Raw genomic sequence first — 26679 nt, forward strand, 5'->3', positions numbered from 1 at the left:
ACCTGCGCCCTATTTGTTTCCTTTGAGCCTATTCTACCAAGTCCCGTGAAACAAACTGCAGGAATACTCAGTTCACTAGCAGTACAATCCCTGCAGGCGTGATTCCAGCTCAGGAAGCAAGAGAGGAGCGATTTCTCCTTACACGCAAAGGTGGGTTCTCTAAGCCATCCAGAAGTCACCATTTGCCATGCTGGACTACCACCAATTCACGTCAATTCCGTGTGGCTTCAACTTCCAATACAGCCCACAGTTTCTCTTTTTTCAGGGCTAACACCTCATCCTCTGATTCAAGTTCAATCAAGCTCAGCACTTGGTCTGCCTTCTGCATGTAAATGGACACTTGAAGCCATATTGAGTCATGTGCTCAGAGGAGAAACACTGCATCTCAGCAGCAGAGTAAAAGCACTGCAAGCCCCTGACCAGGATTCCCAGATCCTTCACCGCCCTCTACTACACTCAGCCCCCCACAGTGTGGATGGCTCCAGACTTGATCCACAGCTTTTTGTGGGTCAGTGGAACCACGAAACAAATCCCAGATTTAAAAAAAACAGCATATAGGAAATTCCCAGCTCAGTGAGGCCAAGTACCGAGGCTGACGTCTCCACACACCTCTGGGAGCGTGGACAAAGAAACAGAAGCCACACTTTGGGAGGCTTGATGAGATTCTTAAACATCTACAAAGACAGGGTAAGTGGTGTAAGCAACTTTAAACACAGCTATGGCAGGCTGGATTTTCTAAAGAGGGTCATACCAATATAACCCTTACCCACGCTCCTGTTTCAAGCTCTTTGGCTGAATTTGTATCAAGAGGGCAGGATCTATCTTTCCTTCTCTCTCTCTCTCTCTCTCTCTTTTTTTTTTAACGGTACACGGGCCTCTCACTGTTGTGGCCTCTCCCGTTGTGGAGCACAGGCTCCGGATGCGCACATTCAGTGGCCATGGCTCACAGGCTTAGCTGCTCTGCGGCATTTGGGATCTTCCCGGACAGGGGCATGAACCCGTGTCCCCTGCATCGGCAGGCAGTCTCAACCACTGCGCCACCAGGGAAGCCCTTCCCTTCTCTTGAATCTGGCCAAACCTTTGTAACTGCCTAAACCAACAGAATATAGTGGTAGTGATGCTGTGAGACTTCTGAGGCAAAATCATAAAATGCAATGTGGCTTCTACCTGGCTCTCTCCACTGGGGTACTTGGAACCCTCTACCCATGTTGTGAGGACACCAGGCCACGTGGGCTACACGTGGCTGTTCCTTGGCATCAACTGCCAGGCCCTGTGGGAGATGACTTGAGCCTTCACCCCCATATCTTCTAGCCAAGGCCCAGAGGCTGGAGCAGAGACCAGTCACCGCCCACCACTGCACCCTGAATGAACTCCTCACCTGCAAAAACTATGAGCTCTAACATGATTCTTGTTGTTTAAGCCCACTACATTTTTTTTTTAGTAACAGATTTTCTTTTTCTAGGGCCATTTTGGGTTCACAGCAGAATTCAGCAGAAAGTACAAAGAGTTCCCCATGTACATCTGCTTCCCCCACCAGGCAGAGCCTCCCCCACTATCAACATCTTGCACCAGAGTGGGACGTCTGTTACAGTTGAGGAACCTACACTGACACATCATTATCACCCGAAGTCCACAGTTTACCTTCAGGTTCACTCTTGGTGTTGTACATTCTATGAGTTTTGACAAGTGTGTAATGACATGTGTCCACCAGTACTGTCATACAGAAATAGTTTCACCGCCCAAAAAACTCTCTGTGTTCTGCCTTCACTTGGTCTTTTTATCCCTCAGTTTCTTCTTTGGAAGGCCACTACATTTTGAGGTGATTGTTACAGAGCAAGACACAGCTAACATAGTGGTGCGAGACAGTGTGCTTATTAAGATGGAGCAGCCCTCTCTGAGGAGGACCCATGTGCAGTGACACTGGAACACTGAAGAGATGTCAGCCACAGGAAGACCTTGGGAAACCAGAGCAACTGCCTGGAAGTGTGTGAGGGACAGGGTGGCCCTGCAGCTGAAACCTCCCCAAGTGGCTCTTCAACTGGCTGCCCCTCCAACATCTCAACGGACAGGGCCTTAGTCTGTCTGGAGTTAGGGAGACTCGTTTTACCTGACTGCAATCTGATTCCTCCTCGAAATTCCTGCCTGAGTGTTATTTCTAAAACATAAATCACCTTTCTGGCTCAAAAATCTTTTAACTAATCCCCTCTGCCTAGTAAATAAAGCCCAAATTCTTTAAGCAAAGACCCTCCATACACTGTCTGCTCGGGTGTCTCCCACCACCATCTCTGTGCCACATCTGCTCCTTCCGACAGTTCCATGCCCTTCCTGACTCCATGACGCCCTCTCAGGTCCTGATGCTCACCATTGCCTGACCCTAAATACCAGCATAAAAGTGACCTCTTCTGAGAGGTTTCACTTTTCTAAACTCTGCTAATACTTTATTTGACGTGTATTATATGTAAGCACATACCCACAAACCATGACAGTTAGCTGTCATGGTATATGATATGTCATGATATATGCCCATCCCCACAGATGGAATATAAGTCCCTAGAAAAAGGTAATACTCAGCTAACTTTTTATCCCTAAGTGGAGTGGGCTCTCAACATCAGGTGAATAAATGTCTTATTTCAAATGTTTATAGGAAGCATAGCAACTCAGGTGGATTAACTGGCAGAGACTCTAGTACTGACCACTTTTCACAGTATCTGAACTACTGATTATCTCTTAAAAGTAAAAACCAGGGTAGGGCATTACCACTAATGTAAAATCTTACATTAATACTTAAACAATAATGTTAGAAAAAAACTGTATTGTTCAGAGTGGCAAGATGAAGAAGGAAAAGTTTTAGAATTAGCAGCATTCCTTCCCCATGCTGAACGCTGCAGTACAGCTCTTTCTTTAAACAAGAACTAAAGCGGCAGTCGCTCCTCCTGTCTGGAAGCCATCAGCAGGGGTCCTGTGGCCTGAGGGTCACTGTGGGCTGGGAGGAACCGCAGCAGCCCGGTGGGCTTGAGAGAGGGCTTCAGACCAGGACACGGTCTAGGTGCGAGGTGAACAGGGAGGCCACATGGGGAGGCAGTGGCAGCCCACCCAGGGGATTGGAGTCTGAGCAGAGGGTCCAGGGATTATATTGCACAAATCAATTATGTCACTGGAGGCTGCAAAATGGCAACTTCTCTAATTTTATTATTCCTTGTGCATTTATTAGCTGGCATTTATTTTAAGAGCCATCATTCATCAACTGGGGCTATTTTCTTACCCTGATGCCCAGATCTCACTGTAAAGACAGGGAAAATGTTTAATCCTTTCCCTTTAGTTACCAATTTTCAGAATAGTGAGCTGGTATAAGGAGGATCGTGTTTCATTACTTGTATTCTCCACTCCTAGTATAAGGCATAGAACCAGCAGGTTCTCAAAATTTTTGATTATAATTAAAAAAATAAAGACGGTGATGTAGGGTTTAGACCTCTACAAGACTGTACAACTCAGGACTTCCCTGGTGGTCCAGTGGCTAAGACTCCACGCTCTCAATGCAGGGGGCCTGGGTTTGATCCCTGGTCCGGGAAGATCCCACATGCCGTGAAGCAACTAAGCCTGTGTGCTACAACTACTGAGCCTGTGTTCCAGAGCTCGCAAGCCACAACTACTGAGCCTGCGTGCCACAACTACTGAAGCCTGTGCACCTAGAGCCCGTGCTCCGCAACAAAACAAGCCACTGCAATGAGAAGCCTGCGCACCGCAATGAAGAGTAGCTCTCACTTGCCACAACTACAGAAAGCCCGTGCGCAGCAACAAAGACCAAACGCAGCCGAAAATAAATGAATGAATGAAAAAAACAAAAACATATGGGTTTATTTATTGACTCAATTCTACTCCAGTGACCTAATATGCCTACTCTTATGCTAGTATCACAATGTCTTGATTACTATAGCTTTGTAATAAGTTTTGAAATCACGAAGTGTGAGTCCTCTAACTTTGCTCTTTCATAAGATTGTTTTGGCTATTCTGGGTCTCTTGAATTTCTATATGCATTTCAGGATCAGCCTGCCCATTTCTGCAAAAAAAGCCACCTGGGACTCTGATACGGACTGCATTAAGCCTGTAGATCAAACTGGGAAGTACTGCCATCTTAACAATATTAAGCCTTCCAATCCATGAACATGGGATGTCATTTCATTCATCTAGGTCTTAAATTCACATGCATTTTAACTAGACTGAATCTACATTCCCTTCATCATACTGGAGACAGCTGTAGACCTCTCTCCTTATTTAGCTCTGCCATGTATTAAAATAGAAATATATACAAATGCTGCCCATTTTTAAGAGAACTCTAAGGACTATAAAGGATCTAGGGTTTTTCTATTTATTGGGAAATCATTATTTAGGAATCGAAATCATTAAGGTCAACTTTTCTGCTGTTTTCTGAGTGTTTACTGTATAAAATTTATCAAAGAAAAAGGTGACCAATGAAATAGACCTTTTAATGTACACATAATCTTATTTACATCTGTAAGTAAAAAAGTACATGTGAATGTAAGAGCACAGAAAAGACTTTGGATGAAAATACACCAATTTGTTATAGTGGTTACCTCTGGAGAAGGAGGAGCAATGGGATCGAGAAGAAAAAAGAGAACTAGCACTCTTTACTTGCATTTTTTTTTTTTTTGCCATAAATGTTTTCATGCATTTCTGGTGTAATTTTAAATCTGAATAACAATAAATATAAATATGCCCCAGTAACATGAGTTTTTCAACAGATATCATCCTAAGAGTAAATAACCAAGCTGACCTTGAGATCGCAGGTGGTGTTGAGCAGCAGGTTGGAAGGTTTGAGGTCACGGTGCAGCACGTTAGCTGAATGGATATATTTTAACCCTCTGAGGATCTGGTAAAGAAAATAGCAGATATGGTCGTTGCTGAGGTGTTGCGTCTTCAAGAGCTTGTAGAGATCTGTTTCCATGAGGTCCTGTACTATATATCTGTTTGGAAAGGTTAAGGTAACACACCAAAATAACTGGTCACACTTAGCAAAGCACTGAAAACAAAACGAACCCAAAGGGTCCATTATTACATCATGAGGCTCAGGAGGGAAATGAGAACCTGATGAAAACTTGGTACACCTCAACAGAAGGAATGGGAAAGTCGTGAACTCCTTCTTAGGTCCTGTGAGACAGCAGGCATCATGCCTGCCTGATGTTCGCAGTGATGTGCGCTAGCGGAGACCTGACGCAGGTGGTGTGGACGAGTCCTGGTCTCCAAGCTGTCCACCATCAACAGACGCCCTCTGGGGTTGTTGGGAAAGGCTGGGGGAGGGTGGGGGCCAGCTCCAGGCACTCCCTCCTCTCTGGCCTAGCAACAACTCAAAACGTCACTGTTCTTTTACCTCCCTTCTTGTCCCCCTCCTTCTCCACAAAAATCAACCATAAAACTTTGGGAAACACAGGCCTAGAACACATTTGCTACTAAACTCAACCTCAGTCTATCTGCTTCACTCTTCAATTAAGGTTAAGATTATAAATAAGTAAGTAAAACTGTTGGAAGTTGTGCTAGGAAGGGGCCTGTCCTGGTTGAGTTCCTCTTGTTTTCCTGCCTATCCATGTATCTCAGTGTCTAGAATTTTAGTTATGGCTAACTTCATTCCCACAGAAAATAAATTATAAAAGCCACTAGGTTTTAACTTCACTATTTCATTAGTGTTTTTGCATTTCTTTTATTCATTTCTGTGTAAATATTACACATCTACAGATTCATGCCAGATGAGACATGGTACAGGATTTGAAGGAAACATGACTGGAAAACTTGTCATCTGACAGAGATGTGATTTTCAAGGCAAAAGGTAAAGCAGGACAACAGATGGCAGGAGGAGGCATTTCACTTAAAATATCACCAGAACTTAGTGACAGAGCTGTCTAAAAATGGAAAGGCTAAAAATAATAATAATAAAAATAAATAAAATAAAAATGGAAAGGCTGCCTGGAGATAGTGAGCTGCCTCTCCCTGGAGGGGCAGAATGCAAAGTGGGCAAACTGGTGGGAACACTGCTGCGGCCAGAACTGGCACCTTCTCCCATCAGGTCCTCCTCAGCACACTTCACACTTCTACCTTTCAAACACAGTCTTTACCCAGGCAGCCTCCTTTACCCAAGCCTTTACCTGCTTAGACCAGATTTCTAAATGTTGGTCATAGTTAATCACACAACTTCAGAGCTGAGCCAGCCTTGAAGATCATGAGGGAGAGCACGCCAGCTTTAAAAATGAGAATACTGGACCCGGATGTGAAATGGTGCTAAGATCAGAACAGTCTGGACCTGACCAGGTGCTGTACAGGGCACCTTCTTCCACAGTTGACTGCTCTTTCCTTTTCACCATCATAACAAACCATACATTGAGTGGCAAACACATGACTGGAAAAGGTGTTCTCCAAAATTTTCCACAACTACACTTAAAGGAAATCTTTACTGAAACTGACAGAAAATATTGGATTTGCCAAAAAGATAGTAAAATCAGTTACTGACAAATGAAAAAATGAATCAGAGAAAAAATGTAAATGATGCAAGTATTACAGTAAATGACAAGCAAAGTACAGTTTCCCCTTAAATGTGCTTTATTACTTTTCCTCCACCCCTATAAGTGCAGGACACATCCAGTTACATTACTCAACCAGGTGACGGAGCAGTGGAGCAGCTGCCTGAAAAGGATACACATCTTTCATCTGCTCGATGGTTGGTGCTCGAATAATATCATTGATTCCAATGATGTTCTCATGTCTGAAGCGCAGTAAGATTTTTATCTCCCTCAGCGTTCTCTGGCAGTAGGTCTGGTGCTCAAAAGGGCTGATTTTCTTGATAGCTACTCGAACTTTGTTGACATTATCATAAGCAGAGCTAAAAAAATAAATAAAAAAGGAGGGGAGGAGGGGAGATGGCATTAAAAACAGTTCTCAGAACAAGACGGTAAAGTATTAAATGTTTAGCATTCTGGACAAATACTTGTTTCATACACGTGAAGGAAGCATGCGTATAATCCACAAAGAGGCCTTAAGCTAGGGAGGATGCGGATGGCAAAATGCAGCACACACAGAATCTCAAAACTAACAGAGGGCCTGGCCCTGGGAACTGTACAGATGCCCATTTTCATAAATCCAGGAACATGGGCGTATGATACACACACGCCATTTTCCCACTGTTTTTAACAGCAACTGCATTCTGGTGAGAACAATCATTTCTGCCTCCAAAACAACTTCCTACTGTTGTATCAGATTCCACTGACTCAGCAGAAACATTCAAATGACCATCAACCACATCTTCAACCTGAACAAAAATGGACCCAAGAGAGCAATAAGGATATACTGCATAGCACAGGGAATTATAAACATTATCTTGTAATAACTTCTAATGGAGCATAATCTGTAAAAATACTAAATCACTATGCCATATATCTGAAACTAATATTGTAAGTCAACTATACTTCAATTAAAAGGTGAGGCAGGAGGATGCATTGATCGCTTGCAACAACTTTGTCTTACGTGCAAAATGACATGACTATTTCTTCCTACCCCCCACCCCCCGCCACAAGAAATTTAATCAAGATGTTTGGGTAGCCTTATAACAAAACCTAAAAAGTATTGTTCAAAAAATACCTTCACAGCCATAACACAGGGCCCAGTTCTTTCCAAGTTGTCCTGAGGGTCTGACTTAATAGAATTCCAAGCAGAAGCAATAATTATTTTATCTTCAGTTTTATGATGAATTTGAATCTTGAATATTACTACTATCTTTATGAACAATATTTTATTGAATCTTTTCTGTAAGAGCTTTTCATATTAACAAGTATCAACATCTGGTCCATTGACCGAAGCAATGAAAGAACACAGACAGGCAGTAAGACATTACTTCTGGTTTCCTCTGGGTAAGTGCCAGAAACAGGGAACAGTAAAATAAGTTTATTCTCAAGTTTGTGCTTCTATAATGATATCTATCAGTCTACTTATACTGAGAATTATTGATGCATTTGTCTGACTCTACCACAAAACTATGCTGTAGGAGGGACCTTGTCTCACTCAGCTTCAGTGTTCTCACACCATTTATACATTGCACTCGGGTACCCCACCACTTTGAAATGACGTCTATTTCCTTAAATAAAAGAATAACTACTCAAATCGTATTTTGCTTTGGTTTGCTGCAAGAAGGCCTAAACCACTGATTTTTAGGTAGACAGGCAAAGGGATACGTCGTTCAAGCAAGCTTATTCAACACTGGGAGTAAATACTATTAGAAATCAAAACTTTTTTGGTAATTCAGATTTTAGAGCCTGAGTTCAACAAAAGAGAACACAGGTTAAAATAGTTATGAAATATTGGTTTAAACTCAACATTATAAATATCCAGGGCTTTCCCTGGTGGCGCAGTAGTTAAGAATCCGCCTGCCAATGCAGGGGAAATGGGTTCGAGCCCTGGTCTGGGAAGATCCCACATGCCACGGAGCAACTAAGCCTATGCGCCACAACTACTGAGCCTGCGCTCTAGAGCCCATGAGCCACAGCTACTGAGCCCCCATGCCATAACTCTTAAAGCCCGCACGCCTAGAGCCCGTGCTCCGCAACAAGAGAAGACACTGCAATGAGAAGCTGGCACACTGCAACGGAAGAGTAGCCCCCGCTTGCTGCCAACTAGAGAAGTCCCGCACGTAGCAACGAAGACCCAACGCAGCCAAAAATAATTAAATAAATATTTTAAAATTAAAATTAAATAAATAAATATCCAGTTTTACTGAAGCATGGTAGTCAAACAAACATGGGCATAAACTTGCCTTTGAGAATAAGACTGCTTGGGGAGAGGGGCGTATGGTCAGTGTGCCCTTCCAACTGTACCCACTGACATTCAGTGATGAAACTGGAACTGGGTATGTTATTTAAAACAGAGAGGGTGTCCCTGGTGGCGCAGTGGTTAAGAACCCGCCTGCCAATGCAGGGGACACGGGTTTGAGCCCTGGTCCAGGAAGATCTCACACGCTGCGGAGCAACTAAGCCCGTGTGCCACAACTACTGAGCCTGCGCTCTAGAGCCCACAAGTCACAACTGACTTGTTGTGTGCCACAACTACTGAAGCCCGCACACCTGGAGCCCGTGCTCCACAACAAGTGAAGCCACTGCAATGAGAAGCCCAAGCACCGCAATGAAGAGTAGCCCCCGATCACTGCAACTAGAGAAAGCCTGCACACAGCAACAAAGACCCAATGCAACCAAAAATAAACTTAAAGTAAATAAATAAAACAGAGAGAGAGGCGCAGACAGACAGACACACACACACGCGCACACACACATACCCTAAGTAAAGGAGGAAACTTTTATCCAGCCATTTGGTTATACTAACAGGATACAAAGATTATACTATTACTGTGCCCTTGAGGAGCTCAAGCTACTGAGAGCACCCAATCATCTTACATAAATGCAGCTTCAAGTCCAAGATGAATTCTATCTTGAGATACACAAATGGTGGGGAATGGGAGGTCAAGCCCAGAGGTGAGCACACTCAATTCTTAAAACGGTAGATTCCTACTATTCAGCAATAAAAGGAAACAAACTGTTGATATATACAACACAGATGAATCTCAAAATAATTATGCTGAGTGAAGCCAGACCAAAAGAAAAGTACCTCTACTTATATAAAATGCAAACTAGTCTATGAGGACAGAAAGCACATCACAAGGGTTTACCTGGGGCTGCTGGGAGGGAGGGATTACACAAATGGAAATGGCAGCTAGATAACTTTTGGAGGCAATGAATGTTCATTATCTAATGTTTTGATAGCTTAATGGGTGTATAACATGTCAAAACTTAAACTGTACACTGGTATATTGTTCATCAAGCAATTCTTAAGAGAGCAATTATAAAAAGGAGCCAGGGCTCTCCAAATGCATGGTGAATTCCAGGGCCAGGGTGGGTGGGAACAGAGATTCCAGAACTGTATTTGACCAGTTAATGTGGAAGTAGAAGCCCACAAAATTCTGGAGTAGATTATTTAATAGATGTTTTGTGATCGCTTAGGGAAGAAAAGGGAACCAGCATGAGTCAATTATGAACAAGTCATGCTAAACTAACCTCATTTCCTGTTTTGACAGGGTTACCACAACAACAGGAGGGTGACGCCAGAGCTGCAGCGGATTCAAGCCACACTTGTCAAGCACTTCCCACTTCTGAGACTTCGTGTTAGTAATGGGGGCAAAACCAAACAGTGATCCTGCTCTTAAAAAGCTGGCAATTTAGTGAGGGAAGGAGACAGGAAGAGAGACAGCATGCACTGCCTTTATCACAGTAAAGCACTTCTGAAACCCAAGGAGAAGCTGGGTAGATTAAGTCCAAATAAGGGCAACAAAGAGAGGATTAAAAGAAGATGAGGCCTGTAGAAACCATACCCTGAAAGATGAGCAGGCTTTTGAAAGAGGAGCAAGGGCACAGAGAAGGCTAGAGGCAACATGTGCAGAGGAAAACAATCAGGCCATCTACGGGGACAGCTGGCCCTCACCCAATCAGGCACCTCCTCACCCAGTGGTGATTATGGGGTCCAGGGAATGTGCCATCAGGAGCCCCAAAAGCCCAAGGCAGCGAGCAGAATGCTCCTCCAGGGTGTGTACCACAAGGGGTGGCCAAGGGGACCTATCTGCAGGGTATACACGGTACGTGGACTGTTGGGCTGGGGGGTCCACAAGCTCCAGCTCATGGGGGTTTGGGGGGCACAGCACTGGCTGAGAAGAGAAGAGGGCTATGCTGGAGGCCTGCTCTCCTGGAACTGCTGACACCCAACTCTAAAAAGCCGAAGATTTTTCAATTTGAACCTGATCTTCCAGGTCTTTAAGAAAGTTTATCTGTCTCGGGGGGTGGGGGGGAGGGAATACATTTCTTGTTTCTTAGTTTGATTTATATGGAATGTGATGCTCCATTTGTATTCCTGACCCAGGCCTTGCAAACAAAACATGAGGGGCAGGCCTGGGTTTGGGAGGCACAAAATGAAGATGGGGGTAGGGGAAGACAATGACAGTCTTGTACTTCCTGATTTAAAGATCTGAGGAGGCTTGCAGGTGATTCGGATGGCTTTGCACTTCTAGCAGCATTAAAGAGAGAGAACAAGGTTAGGAGTAAGATATGGGAATTTTTAACGGACGCCACAGAGGGTTGCACTACTGAGGAGAGATACGTGGAGAAAACAGGTCTGAGGACAGAACTCAGGAGCAGACAGAGAAGGAGGAACCAGCTAGAGAGTGAGGAAGCACCTATAAGCACCAGGAGAGAGTGATGTTTCAGAAGCCAAGATTATAAAGAGTTCCAAACAGGAATGCTTGACAACAACTGGAAAGCATTCAATGAATCTGCAATCAGCTGATGTGTGGTACCCTGGGTGGCAGTAAATGGAGGGGAGTGGGGACAGGAGTGGAAGCAGCACAGGTGACTACTTTTAAAGAAGGCGAGGAGGAGGAGAATGACTGGCAAATCCAAGGGAACAACCAAAAGGCACAGGCTGTTATGAAAGCAGTGGGTGGGTCGAAGGCTGGTGGACCAGGTGGGGTGAAGAGAAGACTCCCAAAAACTAAGCAGGTGTGAGAAGGCAGCACACACTTCAGGCAAACCAGAGGAGCATGCAAAGCTACAGAGGCCTGCAGGAACCTGCAGCAAGAGAGTGGAACCCAAGGGAACACGGATGGGCTTGAAGCCGGAGGCATAAGCAGGAACCAGGCCATGTTTAAATATCTATAATTTTACCTTGGGGAGGCACCAAAGGATGTTACACAGTGATTTTAAGCATGGCGATATTTTTATGAAGTTCCCTCAGGTAGTAGTTTATTGAAGGAATGGAATGGGGAGGGCAGTGCACCAGGCAGGAGCCGTCTTAGCCAACTTGGAACGATGGTGGAGCCACAACTTTGGAGAAAGTGGCCACAGGCAACTCAAGAAGTAGTGCCTACTTCACAAACCTCATGTTTCCTAGCTTGGTCCTGTTCAAATGCTCTCCATTCAATTAGACTATATTCCTCAATGGCAGAACTATATGTTCTAAATCACTTATGTCTTCTTTCTAGCAGCTGTAACCAAATTCACAGGGGAGAAACAAACAGTGGAGGAGAAGAGACAAATCTTCCTAACAGAAGAACTTGGAGTAATATGTGTAGATCCTCTCCCCTCCAGGAGGTGGAACTCAGTCTCTCCCAGCCCCCACACCTTGCGGGCAGGCTGAACTTAAGAGACTTGCTTCAAAAGAACAGAATGTGAAGAGGGAAGGACAGTAACTTTACAGTGGAGAAGCCTGGCAGATACCACCTCCACCAGGCGATCAGTTACCACTACCAGTGACGTCATGTGGACATTGTGACTCCCTGATAGGATGAGGCGAGAAAGGCAGCTCATCTCTGTGATATTCTTTCCCCAAACCTGTAACCCCAGGCTAATAGTGAGAAGAACATCAGACAAATCCAAGTTGAGGGATATTCTACAAAATACTTGACGAGTACTCTTTAAGTCATGAAAAGAAAAGTGAGAAAACAGTCACAGAAAGACAGGCAGAGATAACAAATAAATGCATGTAGTATCCTGGATTGGCTCCTGGAACAGAAAAAGGAAATCAGTGGAAAAGCAAATTCCAAATAAAGTCTGAAATTTCTTTATACCAATGCTGGTTTCTCAGTTTTGATAAGTGCATACAGTAATGTAAGATGTTAACATCAAGGGAAACAAACTGGGTGGGGGCTTATGGGAACCCTCTGCACTATCTTGGCAACTTTTCTGTAAACCTAAAATTATTCCAACATAAAAGTTTATCTGAAGAAGGTCTTCCACTAAATTATACCTCCAAAATTGATGACATAATTATAATTAACATGTAGAAAATATGGGCTTAATTTAATAAGTAGAAGGAAATATAAACATTTCATAATTATCTACTTTAATCCCCCATAAAAATAAAAATGAATGCCCAATGGAACAAAAATATTCCTAAAAAGGTAACTGAAAACTTTACCTAACTGAACTTTAAGTTATATTCCACCTCAATCATTTGACAAACATTTACTAAATACCCAATATAGGCTAAATCTCACTGCAGATTGAAATAAATAGAACATCATCCCACCTGCCTTTCTCCCTTTGAGCATCCTTAAGAATAGGGATGATATTTAAAAGTATTTACTGCAAAACTACCTAAAAGAACAAAACCTGTATTGCCAAACATAAGGATGAATACATTATGGAATATTAATATAACAGGTCACTGTGCAGCCATTAAACTAAGTATGAAGATCATATTAACTAAAGGTGAGATTCAAAATAAACCAACAGACTGCAGCTTAAAAATATTTATCTAGAAGAGGCAATATACAGAACAAGCTAGGATGATGGGACCATGAGTGATTTAAAACATAATTTAAATTGTATTTTGTCTTACTATTTCTGTCTATTCTGTTGGGAGAAAAAAATAACCAGTGAGGGGTAGGTAATATAAGATAAGGCAACTTGAAGGAAATAACTTGAGTTTTTAAATGAGTTCCTAAAGTTCTAAATACCTTCACAGGCTTTTGCTTCTAACCATGATGAAAGAACAGGGACTGATCTAACTCTCTTATCTTAACTTAAAAAACCAGACAGTATTTATGAATAACAGTTTTCTGACACCCAGCAACAGGCAACACAGGCCAGCAAGCTGAGTCCTGTGACTGCCCCAGCTTACTGCCTGGAGTTTCCAGGTTTCAGTGCAGAAAAGGGAAACCCAAATGGAGCCTGGTAGTCTCCCTGAGTTGAGACAGAATTCAAGATCTGGAGAGTCCAACTCAGAATTTCTGCGGCTGAGTACAGGAGAGGAGAACTTCAGAGAAGGTTGGGGAGATCCGCAGAGGGCTCCCTCTGAGTGTCCAGGTGATAATGATCAGAGATTGTACATGATCAAATTCCAAGGCTGGGGAAGGAGCCACCACAGAGGAGCAGATGGATGAATCCATGTGGAACAAGGCTGGGAACAGTTCCTGTTCTACCACTTTTCCAGTAAAGACCTCCTCACACCAGGACAAAAAACTGAGTCCTCAGAAAGGTTGTTGCCTCAGTACTGGGGCTAAATTAGCCTTTGACTAAAGGCTATCCTGGACTAAATGCTTAAAAGGGAGCTAAAATGCTTAAAAGAGAGCTTTCAAGGGATCAGTGCTCCAAGTAACTTAACTGCATCCCAGAAAAAAAAGTCCCAAAGTATTTAAAGAAATACCAAAAAACAATTAGCACTCAATGTAAAATCCAGTGTCTTGCATCCAATCAACATCCACCCCCCCCCCAAAATAAAAAATCCCCAGGAACTATATTCAATATCTTGCAATAACCTATAATGGAAAAGAATCTGAAAAATATATAAATATTGAATATACCAAATCACTTTGCTGTACATCTGAAATACTGTAAATCAGTAAAAACAACAGCCACAAAACAAAAAAGCAGGAAAATACAATCTATAATGAAGAGAAAAGCCAATAAAAAAACATACCTAGGAAGTAGAGATGACAGAATTAGTAGACAATCATGTGTACTGGTTACTGGTATAAATATACTCCATATGTTCATGAACGTAGAGCACGATATAAAGAGAGAAGTGGAAGGTATAAGAAAGACTCAAAATGAACTTCTAGAGATGAAAAAAATACAGCAGTTCAAATTAGCAAGAGATTATACACTGAAGAAAAACCTGGTGACCTAGAAGACAGAGCAGTAGAATCTAGCCAAAATGTAATGCAATGGGGGCAGGGGGGAAACAGAGCACCAGCAAACTGTGGGACAAGGTCAAGGTCAAGGAGCTTAACATACATTTAATTGAAGTCTAACAACTTCACAAGTACAAAATCCAAGGGAAAGTAAACATTTCTAGAAAAGTGTTAAATGTCAAGGAAAAAAGAAACATACAAGTGCTCTCTCTACACTGGTTTCCAACGTAGCAACAGGCACCACTTAGTAGCTGAGATTGTCATTACAACAGAGAGTGAAAACTTATGCTGATGCCCAAGTATTAGCTGAGAAAAGCTGCAGTCAGATACCTATGGTAGTAAGCTCTGAGATTATAAAAGAATTATTTTTGGATTCCCACTTGGACACACAGAAATAATTTGATATATTATGGGCTCTGAGAAACAGAGGAGCCATTTCAAATCTACTATGTTTGCCAGCTGGAATGACAGCAGTCTTGCATGTGAAGGAAAATAAGGCCTGCTCCAAATTGCTCCATGAAAGCTGTACCCTTTATTCTTTAAAAAAGCATTATTTCAAAATTTCAGGATTTCTAGTTATTTGGTTATTAGAGTTTAGGAAAGAACCTTTATTCTTTTTCTTTTTCTTTTTTTTTTTTAACGGTACACGGGCCTCTCACTGTTGTGGCCTCTCCCGTTGTGGAGCACAGGCTCCGGACGTGCAGGCTCAGCGGCCATGGCTCAGGGGCCCAGCTACTCCGCGGCATGTGGGATCTTCCCGGACTGGGGCACAAACCTGTGTCCCCTGCATCAGCAGGCAGACTCTCAACCACTGCACCACCAGGGAAGCCCAAGAATTTTTATTCTTAAGACTTTATTCATTTGAATAGCTTTACTTTTGTGGTATAGTTCCTTTCACTGTTAGAAGTTCTTTGATTGTGTCTCATAAAATTGACCTTCCCCTGGTCATCCTGAACTTTCCAGCTTTTTCTCTAGGTATATGTGGGTCTGTCCATGGGCCTGACTGCAGGGCGCTCAGCATGGTCACTACTCTCCAGTGCTGGTGGTGCTCACACCAGCTCCACTTCCAATTTGGCTACTGCATTCTCACACACACTCCAAGGCTGTGGGGTGTGAGGAGCCGCCCACAGGGCTGGCTTGTACTGCCAACTCTTCACATCCTCGACTCCTGATCACACCTCCTCCTCTCAAGGTCATACTTACTACAGTGTAAAAAGCAACAACAGTTAACAGGGTGATGCAGCACTTTCAAGTCTTGTTTCCCCCAGGTCAAGACTTTTATTTTTGATGTGTATTACATATGAGGCATATTTTCGCTTTACATCATGTTAACTCACAATTACTGATACATTGTGTTGCCTTGTTTCTTATATGGACATCACTCAAGACATTTACAGTTTGGTGGTAATAATAAAAAGAAGTTTTATGAACAATTCTTATTTAATAATAGCTACAATTTATTGAGTGTTTACTATGTGCCAGACATTGCTCTATGTTAATATCTGTGAACCTCTTTCAGAAGGTGGTATTTATTTAAGGTGGGTTAAAAAGCACAGCAGGGTTTAATAGGCAGTCTATGAGGAAAGGCTTGCAGAAGGAAGGAGCCGTAGGAACTAAAGCATGGAAGGTTGGGTACAAGTGCAAAGTCGTCAAGTATAGCTGGAGTTTAGAGCTCATCTGGGCAAAAAGCAAAAGGTAATGTCACACAGAGAAATCTGTACTTTATTCCTTTTTTAAAAATTTAAAAATTTAATTTATTTTTTTATAGAGCAGGTTCTTATTAGTCATCAATTTTATACACAACAGTGTATACATGTCAATCCCAATTGCCCAATTCATCACACCACCACCGCCCCCCTGCTGCAGCTTTCCCCCCTTGGTGTCCAAACGTTTGGTTCTCTACATCTGTGTCTCAATTTCTGCTCTGCAAACCGGTTCATCTGTACCATTTTTCTAGGTTCCACATATATGCATTAATATACGATATTTGTTTTTCACCTTCTGACTTACTTCACTCTGTATGACAGTCTCTAGATCCATCCACGTCTCAACAAATGACCCAATTTCGTTCCTTTTTATGGCTGAGTAATATTCCACTGTATATATATACACCACATCTTCTTTATCCATTCTTCTGTCGATGGGCATTTAGGTTGCTTCCATGACCTGGCTACTGTAAATAGTGCTGCAATGAACATTGGGTTGCCTGTGTCTTTTTGAATTATGTTTTTCTCTGGGTATATGCCCAGTAGTGGGATTGCTGGGTCATATGGTAATTCTATTTTTCGTTTTTTAAGGAACCTCCATACTGTTCTCCATAGTGGCTGTATCAATTTACTTTCACATCAACAGTGCAGGAGGGTTCCCTATTCTCCACACCCTCTCCAGCATTTGTTGTTTGTAGATTTTCTGATGATGCCCATTCTAACTGGTGTGAGGTGATACCTCATTGTAGTTTTGATTTGCATTTCTCTAATAATCAGTGATGTTGAGCAGCTTTTCATGTGCTTCTTGGCCATCTGTATGTCTTCTTTGGAGAAATGTCTATTTAGGTCTTCTTCCCATTTTCTGATTGGGTTGTTTGTTTTTTAAATATTGAGCTGCATGAGCTGTTTATATATTTTGGAGATTAATCCTTTGTCGATTGATTCGTTTGCAAATATTTTCTCCCATTCTAAGGGTTATCTTTTTGTCTTGTTTATGGTTTCCTTTGCTGTGCAAAAGCTTTTAAGTTTCATTAGGTCCCATTTGTTTATTTTTGTTTTTATTTCCATTACTCTAGGAGGTGGATCAAAAAAGATCTTGCTGTGATTTATGTCAAAGAGTGTTCTTCCTATGTTTTCCTCTAAGAGTTTTATAGTATCCGGTCTTATATTTAGGCCTCGAATCCATTTTGAGTTTATTTTTGTGTATGGTGTTAGGAAGTGTTCTGATTTCATTTTTTTACATGTTTTCCCAGCACTACTTATTGAAGAGACTGTCTTTTCTCTATTGTATATCCTTGCCTCCTTTGTCATAGATTAGTTGACCATAGGTGCATGGGTTTATCTCTGGGCTTTCTATCTTGTTCCACTGATCTATGTTTCTGTTTTTGTACCAGTACCATATTGTCTTGATGACTGTAGCTTTGTAGTATAGTCTGAAGTCAGAGAGTCTGATTCCTCCAGCTCAGTTTTTTTCCCTCAAGACTTCTTTGGCTCTTCAGAGTCTTCTGTGTCGCCATACAAATTTTCAGATTTTTTGTTCTAGTTCCGTAAGAAATGCCATTGGTAATTTGACAGGGATTGCATTGACTGTAGATAGCTTTGGGTTGCATAGTCATCTTCACAATATTGATTCTTCCAATCCAAGAACATGGTATATCTCTCCATCTGTTGGTATCATCTTTAATTTCTTTCATCAGTGTCTTACAGTTTTCTGCATAAATGTCTTTTGTCTCCCTAGGTAGGTTTATTCCTAGGTATTTAATTCTTTTTGCTGCAATGGTAACTGGGAGTGTCTCCTTAATTTCTCTTTCAGATATTTCAACATTAGTGTATAGGAATACAAGAGATTTCTGTGCATTAATTTTATATCCTGCTACTTTACCAAATTCATTGATTAGCTCTAGTGGTGGCATCTTTAGGATTCTCTATGCATAGTATCATCTCATCTGCAAACAGTGACAGTTTTACTTACTTCTTCTTTTACAATTTGTGTTCCTTTTATTTCTTTTTCTTCCCTGATTGCCATGGCTAGGACTTCCAAAACTATGTTGAATAATAGTGGTGAGAATGGACATCCTTGTCTTGTTCCTGATCTTAGGGGAAATGTTTTCAGTTTTTCACCATTGAGAATGATGTTTGCTGTGGGTCTGTCATATATGGCCTTTATTATGTTGAGGAAGGTTCTCTCTATGCCCACTTTCTGGGGAGTTTTTAGCATAAATGGGTGTTGAATTTTGTCAAAAGTTTTTTTCTGCATCTATTAAGATGATCATATGGTTTTTCTTCTTCAATTTGTTAATGTGGTGTATCACATTGATTGATTTGTGTATACTGAAGAATGCTTGCATCCCTGGGATAAATCCCACTTGATCATGGTGTTTGATCCTTTTAATGTGTTGTTGGATTCTGTTTGCTAGTATTTTACAGAGGATTTTTACATCTTATTCATCAGTGATATTGGTCTGTAATTTTCTTTTTTTGTAGTATCTTTGTCTGGTTTTGGTTATCAGGGTGATGGTGGCCTCACAGAATGAGTTTGGGAGTGTTCCTTCCTCTGCAATTTTTGGAGAGTTTGAGAAGGATGGGTGTTAGCTCTTCTCTAAACGTTTGATAGAATTCACCTGTGGAGCCATCTGGTCCTGGACTTTCATTTGTTAGAAGATTTTTTTTTTTTTTTTGCGGTATGTGGGCCTCTCACTGTTGTGGCCTCTCCTGTTGAGCAGCACAGGCTCTGGACGCACAGGCTCAGCGTCCATGGCTCACGGGCCCAGCCGCTCTGTGGCATGTGGGATCTTCCCACACTGGGGCACGAACCTGTGTCCCCTGCATCGGCAGGTGGACTCTCAAACACTGCGCCACCAGGGAAGCCCTGTTGGAAGATTTTTAATCACAGTTTCAATTTCATTACTTGTGATTGGTCTGTTCATATTTTCTATTTCTTCCTGGTTCAGTCTTGGAAGGTTATACCTTTCTAAGAATTTGTCCATTTCTTCCAGGTTGTCCATTTTATTGGCATAGAGTTGCTTGTAGTAGTCTCTTAGGATGCTTTATATTTCTGCGGTGTCTGTTGTAACTTCTCCTTTTTCATTTCTAATTTTATTGATTTGAGTCCTCCCTTTTTTTCTTGATGAAACTGGCTAATGGTTTATCAATTTTGTTTATCTTCTCAAAGAACAAGCTTTTACTTTTATTGATCTATGCTATTGTTTTCTTTGTTTCTATTTCATTTATTTCTTCTCTGATCTTTATGATTTCTTTCCTTCTGCTAACTTTGGGTTTTGTTTGTTCTTCTTTCTCTAGTTCCTTTAGGTGTAAGTTTAGATTGTTTATTTGAGATTTTTCTTGTTTCTTGAGGTAGGCTTGTATAGCTATAAACTTCCCTCTTATGACTGCTTTTGCCGCATCCCATAGGTTTTGGATCATTGTGTTTTCATTGTCATTTGTCTCTAGGTATTTTCTGATTTCCTCTTTGATTTCTTCAGTGATCTCTTGGTTATTCAGTAACGTATTGTTTAGCCTCCATGTGCTTGTGTTTTTTACGTTTTTTTCCCGTAATTCATTTCTAATCTCATAATGTTGTGGTCAGAAAAGATGCTTGATATGATTTCAGTTTTCTTAAATTTACTGAGGCTTGATTTGTGACCAAGATGTGATCTGTCCCAGAGAATGTTCTGTGTGCACTTGAGAAGAAAGTGTAATCTGCTGTTTTTGGATGGAATGTCCTATAAATATCAGTTAAATCTATCTGGTCTATTGTGTCATTTAAAGCTTGTGTTTCCTTATTTCTTTTGTGTCTGAATGATCTGTCCATTGGTGTAAGTGAGGTGTTAAAGTCCCCCACTATTAATTCTGTTACTGTTGATTTCCTCTTTTATAGCTGTTAGTAGTTACTTTATGTAACGAGGTGCTCCTATGTTGGGTGCACATATATTTGTAATTGTTATATCTTCTTGGATTGACCCCTTGATCATTATGTAGTGTCCTTCCTTGTCTCTTGTAATATTCTTTAGTTTAAAGTCTATTTTATCTGATATTGAGTATTGCTACTACAACTTTCTTTTGATTTCAATTTGCATGGAATATCTTTTTCCACCCCCTCACTTTCAGTCTGTATGTGTCCCTAGGTCTGAAGTGCATCTCTTGTAACAGCATATAGATGGGTCTTGTTTTTGTATCCATTCAGCAAGCTTGTGTCTTTTGGTTGGAGCATTTAATCCATTCACGTTTACGGTAATTATCGATATGTATGTTCCTATGACCACTTTCTTAATTGTTTTGGGTTTGTTTTGGAGGTCCTTTTTTTTCTCTTGTGTTTCCCACTTAGAGAAGTTCCTTTAGCATTTGTTGTACAGCTGGTTTGGTGGTGCTGAATTCTCTTAGCTTTTGCTTGTCTGTAAAGCTTTTTTTTTTTTTTCTTTTTTTTTTTTTTTTTTTTGCGGTATGCGGGCCTCTCACTGTTGTGGCCTCTCCCGTTGCGGAGCACAGGCTCCGGACGCGCAGGCCCAGCGGCCATGGCTCACGGGCTTAGTCGCTCCGCGGCATGTGGGATCTTCCCGGACCAGGGCACGAACCCGTGTCTCCTGCATCGGCAGGCGGATTCTCAACCACTGCGCCACCAGGGAAGCCCTGTAAAGCTTTTGATTTCTCCATCAAATGTAAATGAGATCCTTGCTGGGTAGAGTAATCTTTTTTTTTTTTTTTGTGGTACGTGGGCCTCTCACTGTTGTGGCCTCTCCCGTTGCAGAGCACAGGCTCCGGACGCACAGGCCCAGTGGCCATGGCTCACGGGCCCAGCCGCTCCGCGGCATGTGGGATCCTCCCAGACCAGGACACGAACCCGTGTCCCCTGCATCAGCAGGCGGATTCTCAACCACTGCGCCACCAGGGAAGCCCTGGGTAGAGTAATCTTGGTTGTAGGTTCTTCCCTTTCATCACTTTAAGTATATCATGCCACTCCCTTCTGGCTTGTAGAGTTTCTGCTGAGAAATCAGCTGTTAACCTTATGGGTGTTCCCTTGTATGTTATTTGTCGTTTTTCCCTTGCTGCTTTCAATAATTTTTCTTTGTCTTTAATTTTTACCAATTTGTTTACTATGTGTCTTGGCGTGTTTCTCCTTGGGTTTATCTTGTATGGGACTCTCTGCACTTCCTGGACTTGGGTGGCTACTTCCTTTCCCATGTTAGGGAAGTTTTCGACTATAATCTCCTCAAATATTTTCTCTGGTCCTTTCTCTCTCTCTTCTCCTTCTGGGATCCCTATAATGCAAATGTTGTTGTGTTTAATGTTGTCCCAGAGGTCTCTTAGGCTGTCTTCATTTCTTTTCATTCTTTTCTCTTTATTCTGTTCCGCAGCAGTGAATTCCACCATTTTGTCTTCCAGGTCACTTCCGCCTCAGTTATTCTGCTATTGATTCCTTCTAGTGTAGTTTTCATTTCAGTTATTTTATTGTTCATCTCTGTTTGTTTGTTTTTTAATTCTTCTAGGTCTTTGTTAAGCATTTCTTGCATCTTCTCGATCTCTGCCTCCATTTTTTTTCCGAGGTCCTGGATCATCTTCACTATCATTATTCTGAATTCTTTCTCTGGAAGTTTGCCTGTCTCCACTTCATTTAGTTGTTTTTCTGGGGTTTTATCTTGTTCCTTCATCTAGTACATAGCCCTCTGCCTTTTCATCTTATCTATCTTTCTGTGAACGTGGTGTTTGTTTTACAGGCTGCAGGATTGTAGTTCTTCTTACTTCTGGTGTCTGCCTTCTGGTGGATGAGGCTATCTAAGAGGCCTGTTGTGCAAGTTTCCTGATGGGAGGGACTGGTGCTGGGTAGAGCTGACTGTTGCTCTGGTGGGCAAAGCTCAGTAAAACCTTAATCCACTTGACTGCTGTTGGTTGGGGCTGGGTTCCCTCCCTGTTGGTTGTTTGGCCTGAGGCAACCCAACACTGGAGCCTACCTGGGCTTGTTGGAGGGGCTAATGGCAGACTCTGGGAGGGCTCATGCCAAGGAGTACTTCCCAGAACTTCTGCTGCCAGTGTCCTTGTCCCCACAGTGAGTCACAGCCACCCCCGCCTCTGCGGGAGACCCTCCAACACTAGCAGGTAGGTCTGGTTCAGTCTTCCCTTGGGTCACTCCTTCCCCTGGGTCCCAATGCACACACTACTTTGTGTGTGCCCCTCCAAGAGTGGAGTCTCTGTTTCCCCCAGTCCTGTCGAAGTCCTGCAATCAAATCCCACTAGGCGGGCTTCCCTGGTGGCGCAGTGGTTGGGAGTCCGCCTGCTGATGCAGGGGACACGGGTTCGTACCCCGGTTCGGGAAGATCCCACATGCTGCGGAGCGGCTGGGCCCATGAGCCATGGCCTCTGAGCCTGTGCGTTCGAAGCCTGTGCTCTGCAGCCGGAGAGGCCACAACAGTGAGAGGCCCGCGTACCGCAAAAAAAAAAAAAAAATCCCACTAGGCTTCAAAGTCTGATTCTCTAGGAATTCCTCCTCTCGTTGCTGGATCCCCAGGTTGGGAAGCCTAATGTGTGGCTCAGAACCCTCACTCCAGTGGGTGGACTTCTGTGGTATAAGTGTTCTCTGGTCTGTGAGTCACCCACCCAGCAGTTATGGGATTTGACTTTACTGTGATTTTGCCCCTCCTACCGTCTCACTGTGGCTTCTTCTTTGTCTTTGGATGAGGGGTATCTTTTTTGGTGAGTTCCAGTGTCCTCCTGTAGATGACTGTCCCACAGCTAGTTGTGATTCTGGTGTTCTGACAAGAGGGAGTGAGAGCACGTCTTTCTACTCCACCATCTTGGTTCAGGCTCTAAATTCCTTTAGTAGAGACAATTCCCAAATCCGTACTTTATTCTGATAACAGAAAGAATTCTCCAGCCACGAAAGTGACAATATCAGAAATACAGGTATTTCCAGAGACTGAAGGCGGCTAAACAGAGAAATATTAAGACCAGTAAAAAGCCTACAATTGTAATTCTCGAAATATTTATATGTCTCACTACTTTGAAATTACAGTAGTTGTCACATCTGCTGCTTGATCTTGCTATTTAGGGCATTAATAAAAAGCACACACATTAAAGATGTATTTTCTTAATATTAAAAAAAAACAGTACTTCAACATAACCGATTTCCTTGGTAACCTTACATTATTTATTCTATTCATTTAAGACCACTAATCTGATCTGGCAGTGAGGACCTCCTCAGGAGAACATGCCTCTCACAAAGGATCTCCTGCGTCCCTCGCCAGAAGAGGAAACACAACAAGAAGCACCTGCTGCAGAGCCCCACCTCCTACTCCATGGATGTGAAATGCCCAGGATGCTATAGAACCACCACCATCTCTAGCCAGGCACAAACAGTAGTTTCGTGTGTTGGCTGCTCTACTGTTCTCTGCCAGCCTACAGGAGGAAAAAGCAAGGCTTACAGAAGGATGCTCCTTTAGTTGGAAGCAGCACTAAAAGCACCCTGAATCAAGATGAATGGTAAATGATCCCAATAAACATATTTTGGATTAAAAAAACCCAAAGCAAAACAAAAAACAACCCACTAATCTGAGAAGGAGCCACAGGTTTCACTGACCACCTAAAAGATCCATGACACAAAAAAGATTAAGAACTCTTATTACCAGGGCAATTTACAGATTCAGTGCAAATGGCAGAGACAGAAAACTAGTACACAGAAGTTTGTACTCAAGAGAAAAAATGTCAGTTGGGATCTTGAAGGAGGCACAATGAATAAACTTAAAACCATTCAAATGTTAAAATCAATTTTATCAGGTATTCATTAATCGTCTACATTGTTAAGTGCTATGGATACTACAGCGAAAACAGAAAGCTCCTTACTCTCATAAACTTTATACAACATGGGGGAAATATAAAGAGACATGTATTAGGGGACTTCCCTGGTGGTCTAGTGCAGCAGGGGGCACAGGTTCAATTCCTGGTCAGGGAACTAAGATCCCACAAGCCGTGTGGCAAGGCCAAAAGAAGAAAAGGGGGGGTGCGGTAAGGAGACATATATTAAAAATAGATAAATTATGATAGATGCTAAGAAAAAATGCAAATGCTATAATTAACATCATCATGGATAACTAGAGAACTTGGTTTAAATTAGAGGCTCAGGGAAGGCTCTTCCTTTCTAAGGAAGTGGCATTTAAAACAGGAAGGATAGGCTGGAATTAGCCAGGTGAGGGGTAGCCAAGAAGGCAAGTGTTCTATTGAACAGAGAGAGGTTAGGCCAGTGCATCTGTGGACCCTATAGAAGGCTACTGGTGGCTGGCACATACCAAGCCAAGAGCACATGGCTCAGGAAGAGGCTGTGATCTGGAAGTTGTGCTAAGGGTTTAAGATTCATCTTAACTGCACTTCCACTTTAAGGGAAGACTAAAAGTACCAAATTTATATTTGTAAATGCTCTCTCCAGCTGTGATATGAAGAATAAATTGTAAAAAGGAAAGAGTGAAAAAAGAAACCATTTGAAGCACTGCAATAGCACCAGTAAGAGATGGTAGTGGCTTGGACTAAGCCACAAGCACATAACTGGCATTTTAAGCTAGTCAGTTCATTGTACGAAATCATGCTGCTCACTGTAGGACATTCAGCATCCCAGACTCAACGGCACTGTGAACCAGCAGCACTCTCAAATCAGTAAAATACTCACAAAAAGAAAAAGCAGCACACCTCTAAGGGCAGTGGTAAAGCCTCTGGAATGTACAAGATGACAACAGTGGAGACAGGAGGAGTTACTGAGATTGAAAAGGAAAGGTGCTGACTGGGATCTAGTGAGCAAGATGGGTGAACAGGCCAGAAAATACTGTCAAGGTCAAAAATGAGCTGTGCTTATGGGAAAAAAAAATTGCAACATGTAGGACTTGTATTTAGAATATATAAAGAACTCTTACAACTTCAAAATAAGACAAACAACCCAAAATTTTAAGTAGGCAAAAGAACTGACACTTTTTGCGTGACAATACACACATACAAAGATGAATGATGTCATAAGGGAAATGTAAATTAAAACCACATAACATACCCATTAGAATGGCTAAAATGAAAAAGAATGACCATACCAAGTGCTGATGAGGATGTAGAAAAGCTAGAACTCTCATACCCTGCAGGTGGAACTACAAAATGGTACAACCACTATGAAAAGGCTTGGGGGTTTCTGAAAAGTTAAATGCACACTCACCATACAACCCAGCAGTTCCACTCCTAATTATTTACTCAAGAGAAATGAAAAATATGTCTATGACAACAGCCAAGATACAGACACAACCTAGGTGTCCACTGATGGATGAGTGGATAAAGAAGATGTAGTATACATGTACAATGGAATACCAGTCATAAAGAAGATGTAGTATACATGTACAATGGAATATCAGTCAGCCGCAAAAATGAAAGAAATCTTGTCATCTGCCACAACATGGATGGACCTTGAGGGCATTACGCTAAGTGAAATAAGTAAGACAGAGAAAGACAAATACCACATGATGTCACTTATACATGGAATCTAAAAAACAAGACAAACAAAACCCAGGTGGTTGCCAGAGGGGCAGGGGGTAGGGATGGGGGGGAAACAGGTAAAGGGGGTCAAGAGGTCCAAACTTACAGGTATAAAATAAATAAGTCAAGGGGATGCAACGTACAACATAGGGAATACAGTCAATGATACTGTATTGACTTTGTATTGTGACAGATGGTACCTGTACTTATTGTGGTGATCATTTCGCAATGTATACGAATGTCAAATCACTATGTGGTACACATGAAACTAATAAAATACTGTATGTCAAATTACTTCAATTAAAAAATAAAGAGGATATACATCCATAGAGACTTGTATACAAATGTTTGTAGGAGCTTTATTCATAACAGTCACGAACTTAGAACAACCCAAATAGTTATCAACAAGGAAAGAATAAACAAACTGTGTGTCACCCATGCAATGGAATAGCACTGAGCAACAAAAGGGAAATGACTACATGCGATAATAAGGATGAACCTGGAAAACCCTACGCTAAGTGAAAAAGCCAGGCAAAAAAGAGCAAAGACTTCTAAATTCCATTTATCTGAAACGCTAGGTAAGCTGAGGCTGATCTACAGTGATAGAAAACTGATCCATGGTTGCCTGAGCTGAAGACTGACAGCGAAGGGCACAAGGGTGCTTCTTCCTAGGGTTATGTAATGTTCCATATCTCCACTGTGATGGTGGTTACACAGGGTATATACTTGCCAAGACTAAACTGAACTTTGCACAAAGAA

The 26679-nt window shown here is 42.1% G+C and overlaps 1 protein-coding gene and 1 pseudogene across 1 annotated transcript in view; one reads left to right on the top strand and one right to left on the bottom strand.

Annotated features, from left to right (window-relative positions):
- MAPK1 (mitogen-activated protein kinase 1) overlaps positions 1-26679 on the bottom strand; it is an 89571-nt gene that overhangs the window by 26853 nt on the left and 36039 nt on the right. Inside the window, exons 2-3 of the mRNA XM_059041198.2 lie at positions 6704-6886; positions 4793-4982 (exon numbers count right to left, since the gene is read on the bottom strand). Of these exons, the coding sequence (XP_058897181.1) occupies positions 4793-4982; positions 6704-6886 (373 nt within the window). The remainder of the gene's footprint in view (positions 1-4792; positions 4983-6703; positions 6887-26679) is intronic.
- LOC136792633 (small ribosomal subunit protein eS27-like) lies at positions 23630-23877 on the top strand (annotated as a pseudogene).

Source organism: Kogia breviceps, chromosome 15 (assembly GCF_026419965.1).
Source record: "Kogia breviceps isolate mKogBre1 chromosome 15, mKogBre1 haplotype 1, whole genome shotgun sequence".
Lineage (NCBI taxonomy): Eukaryota > Metazoa > Chordata > Mammalia > Artiodactyla > Physeteridae > Kogia > Kogia breviceps.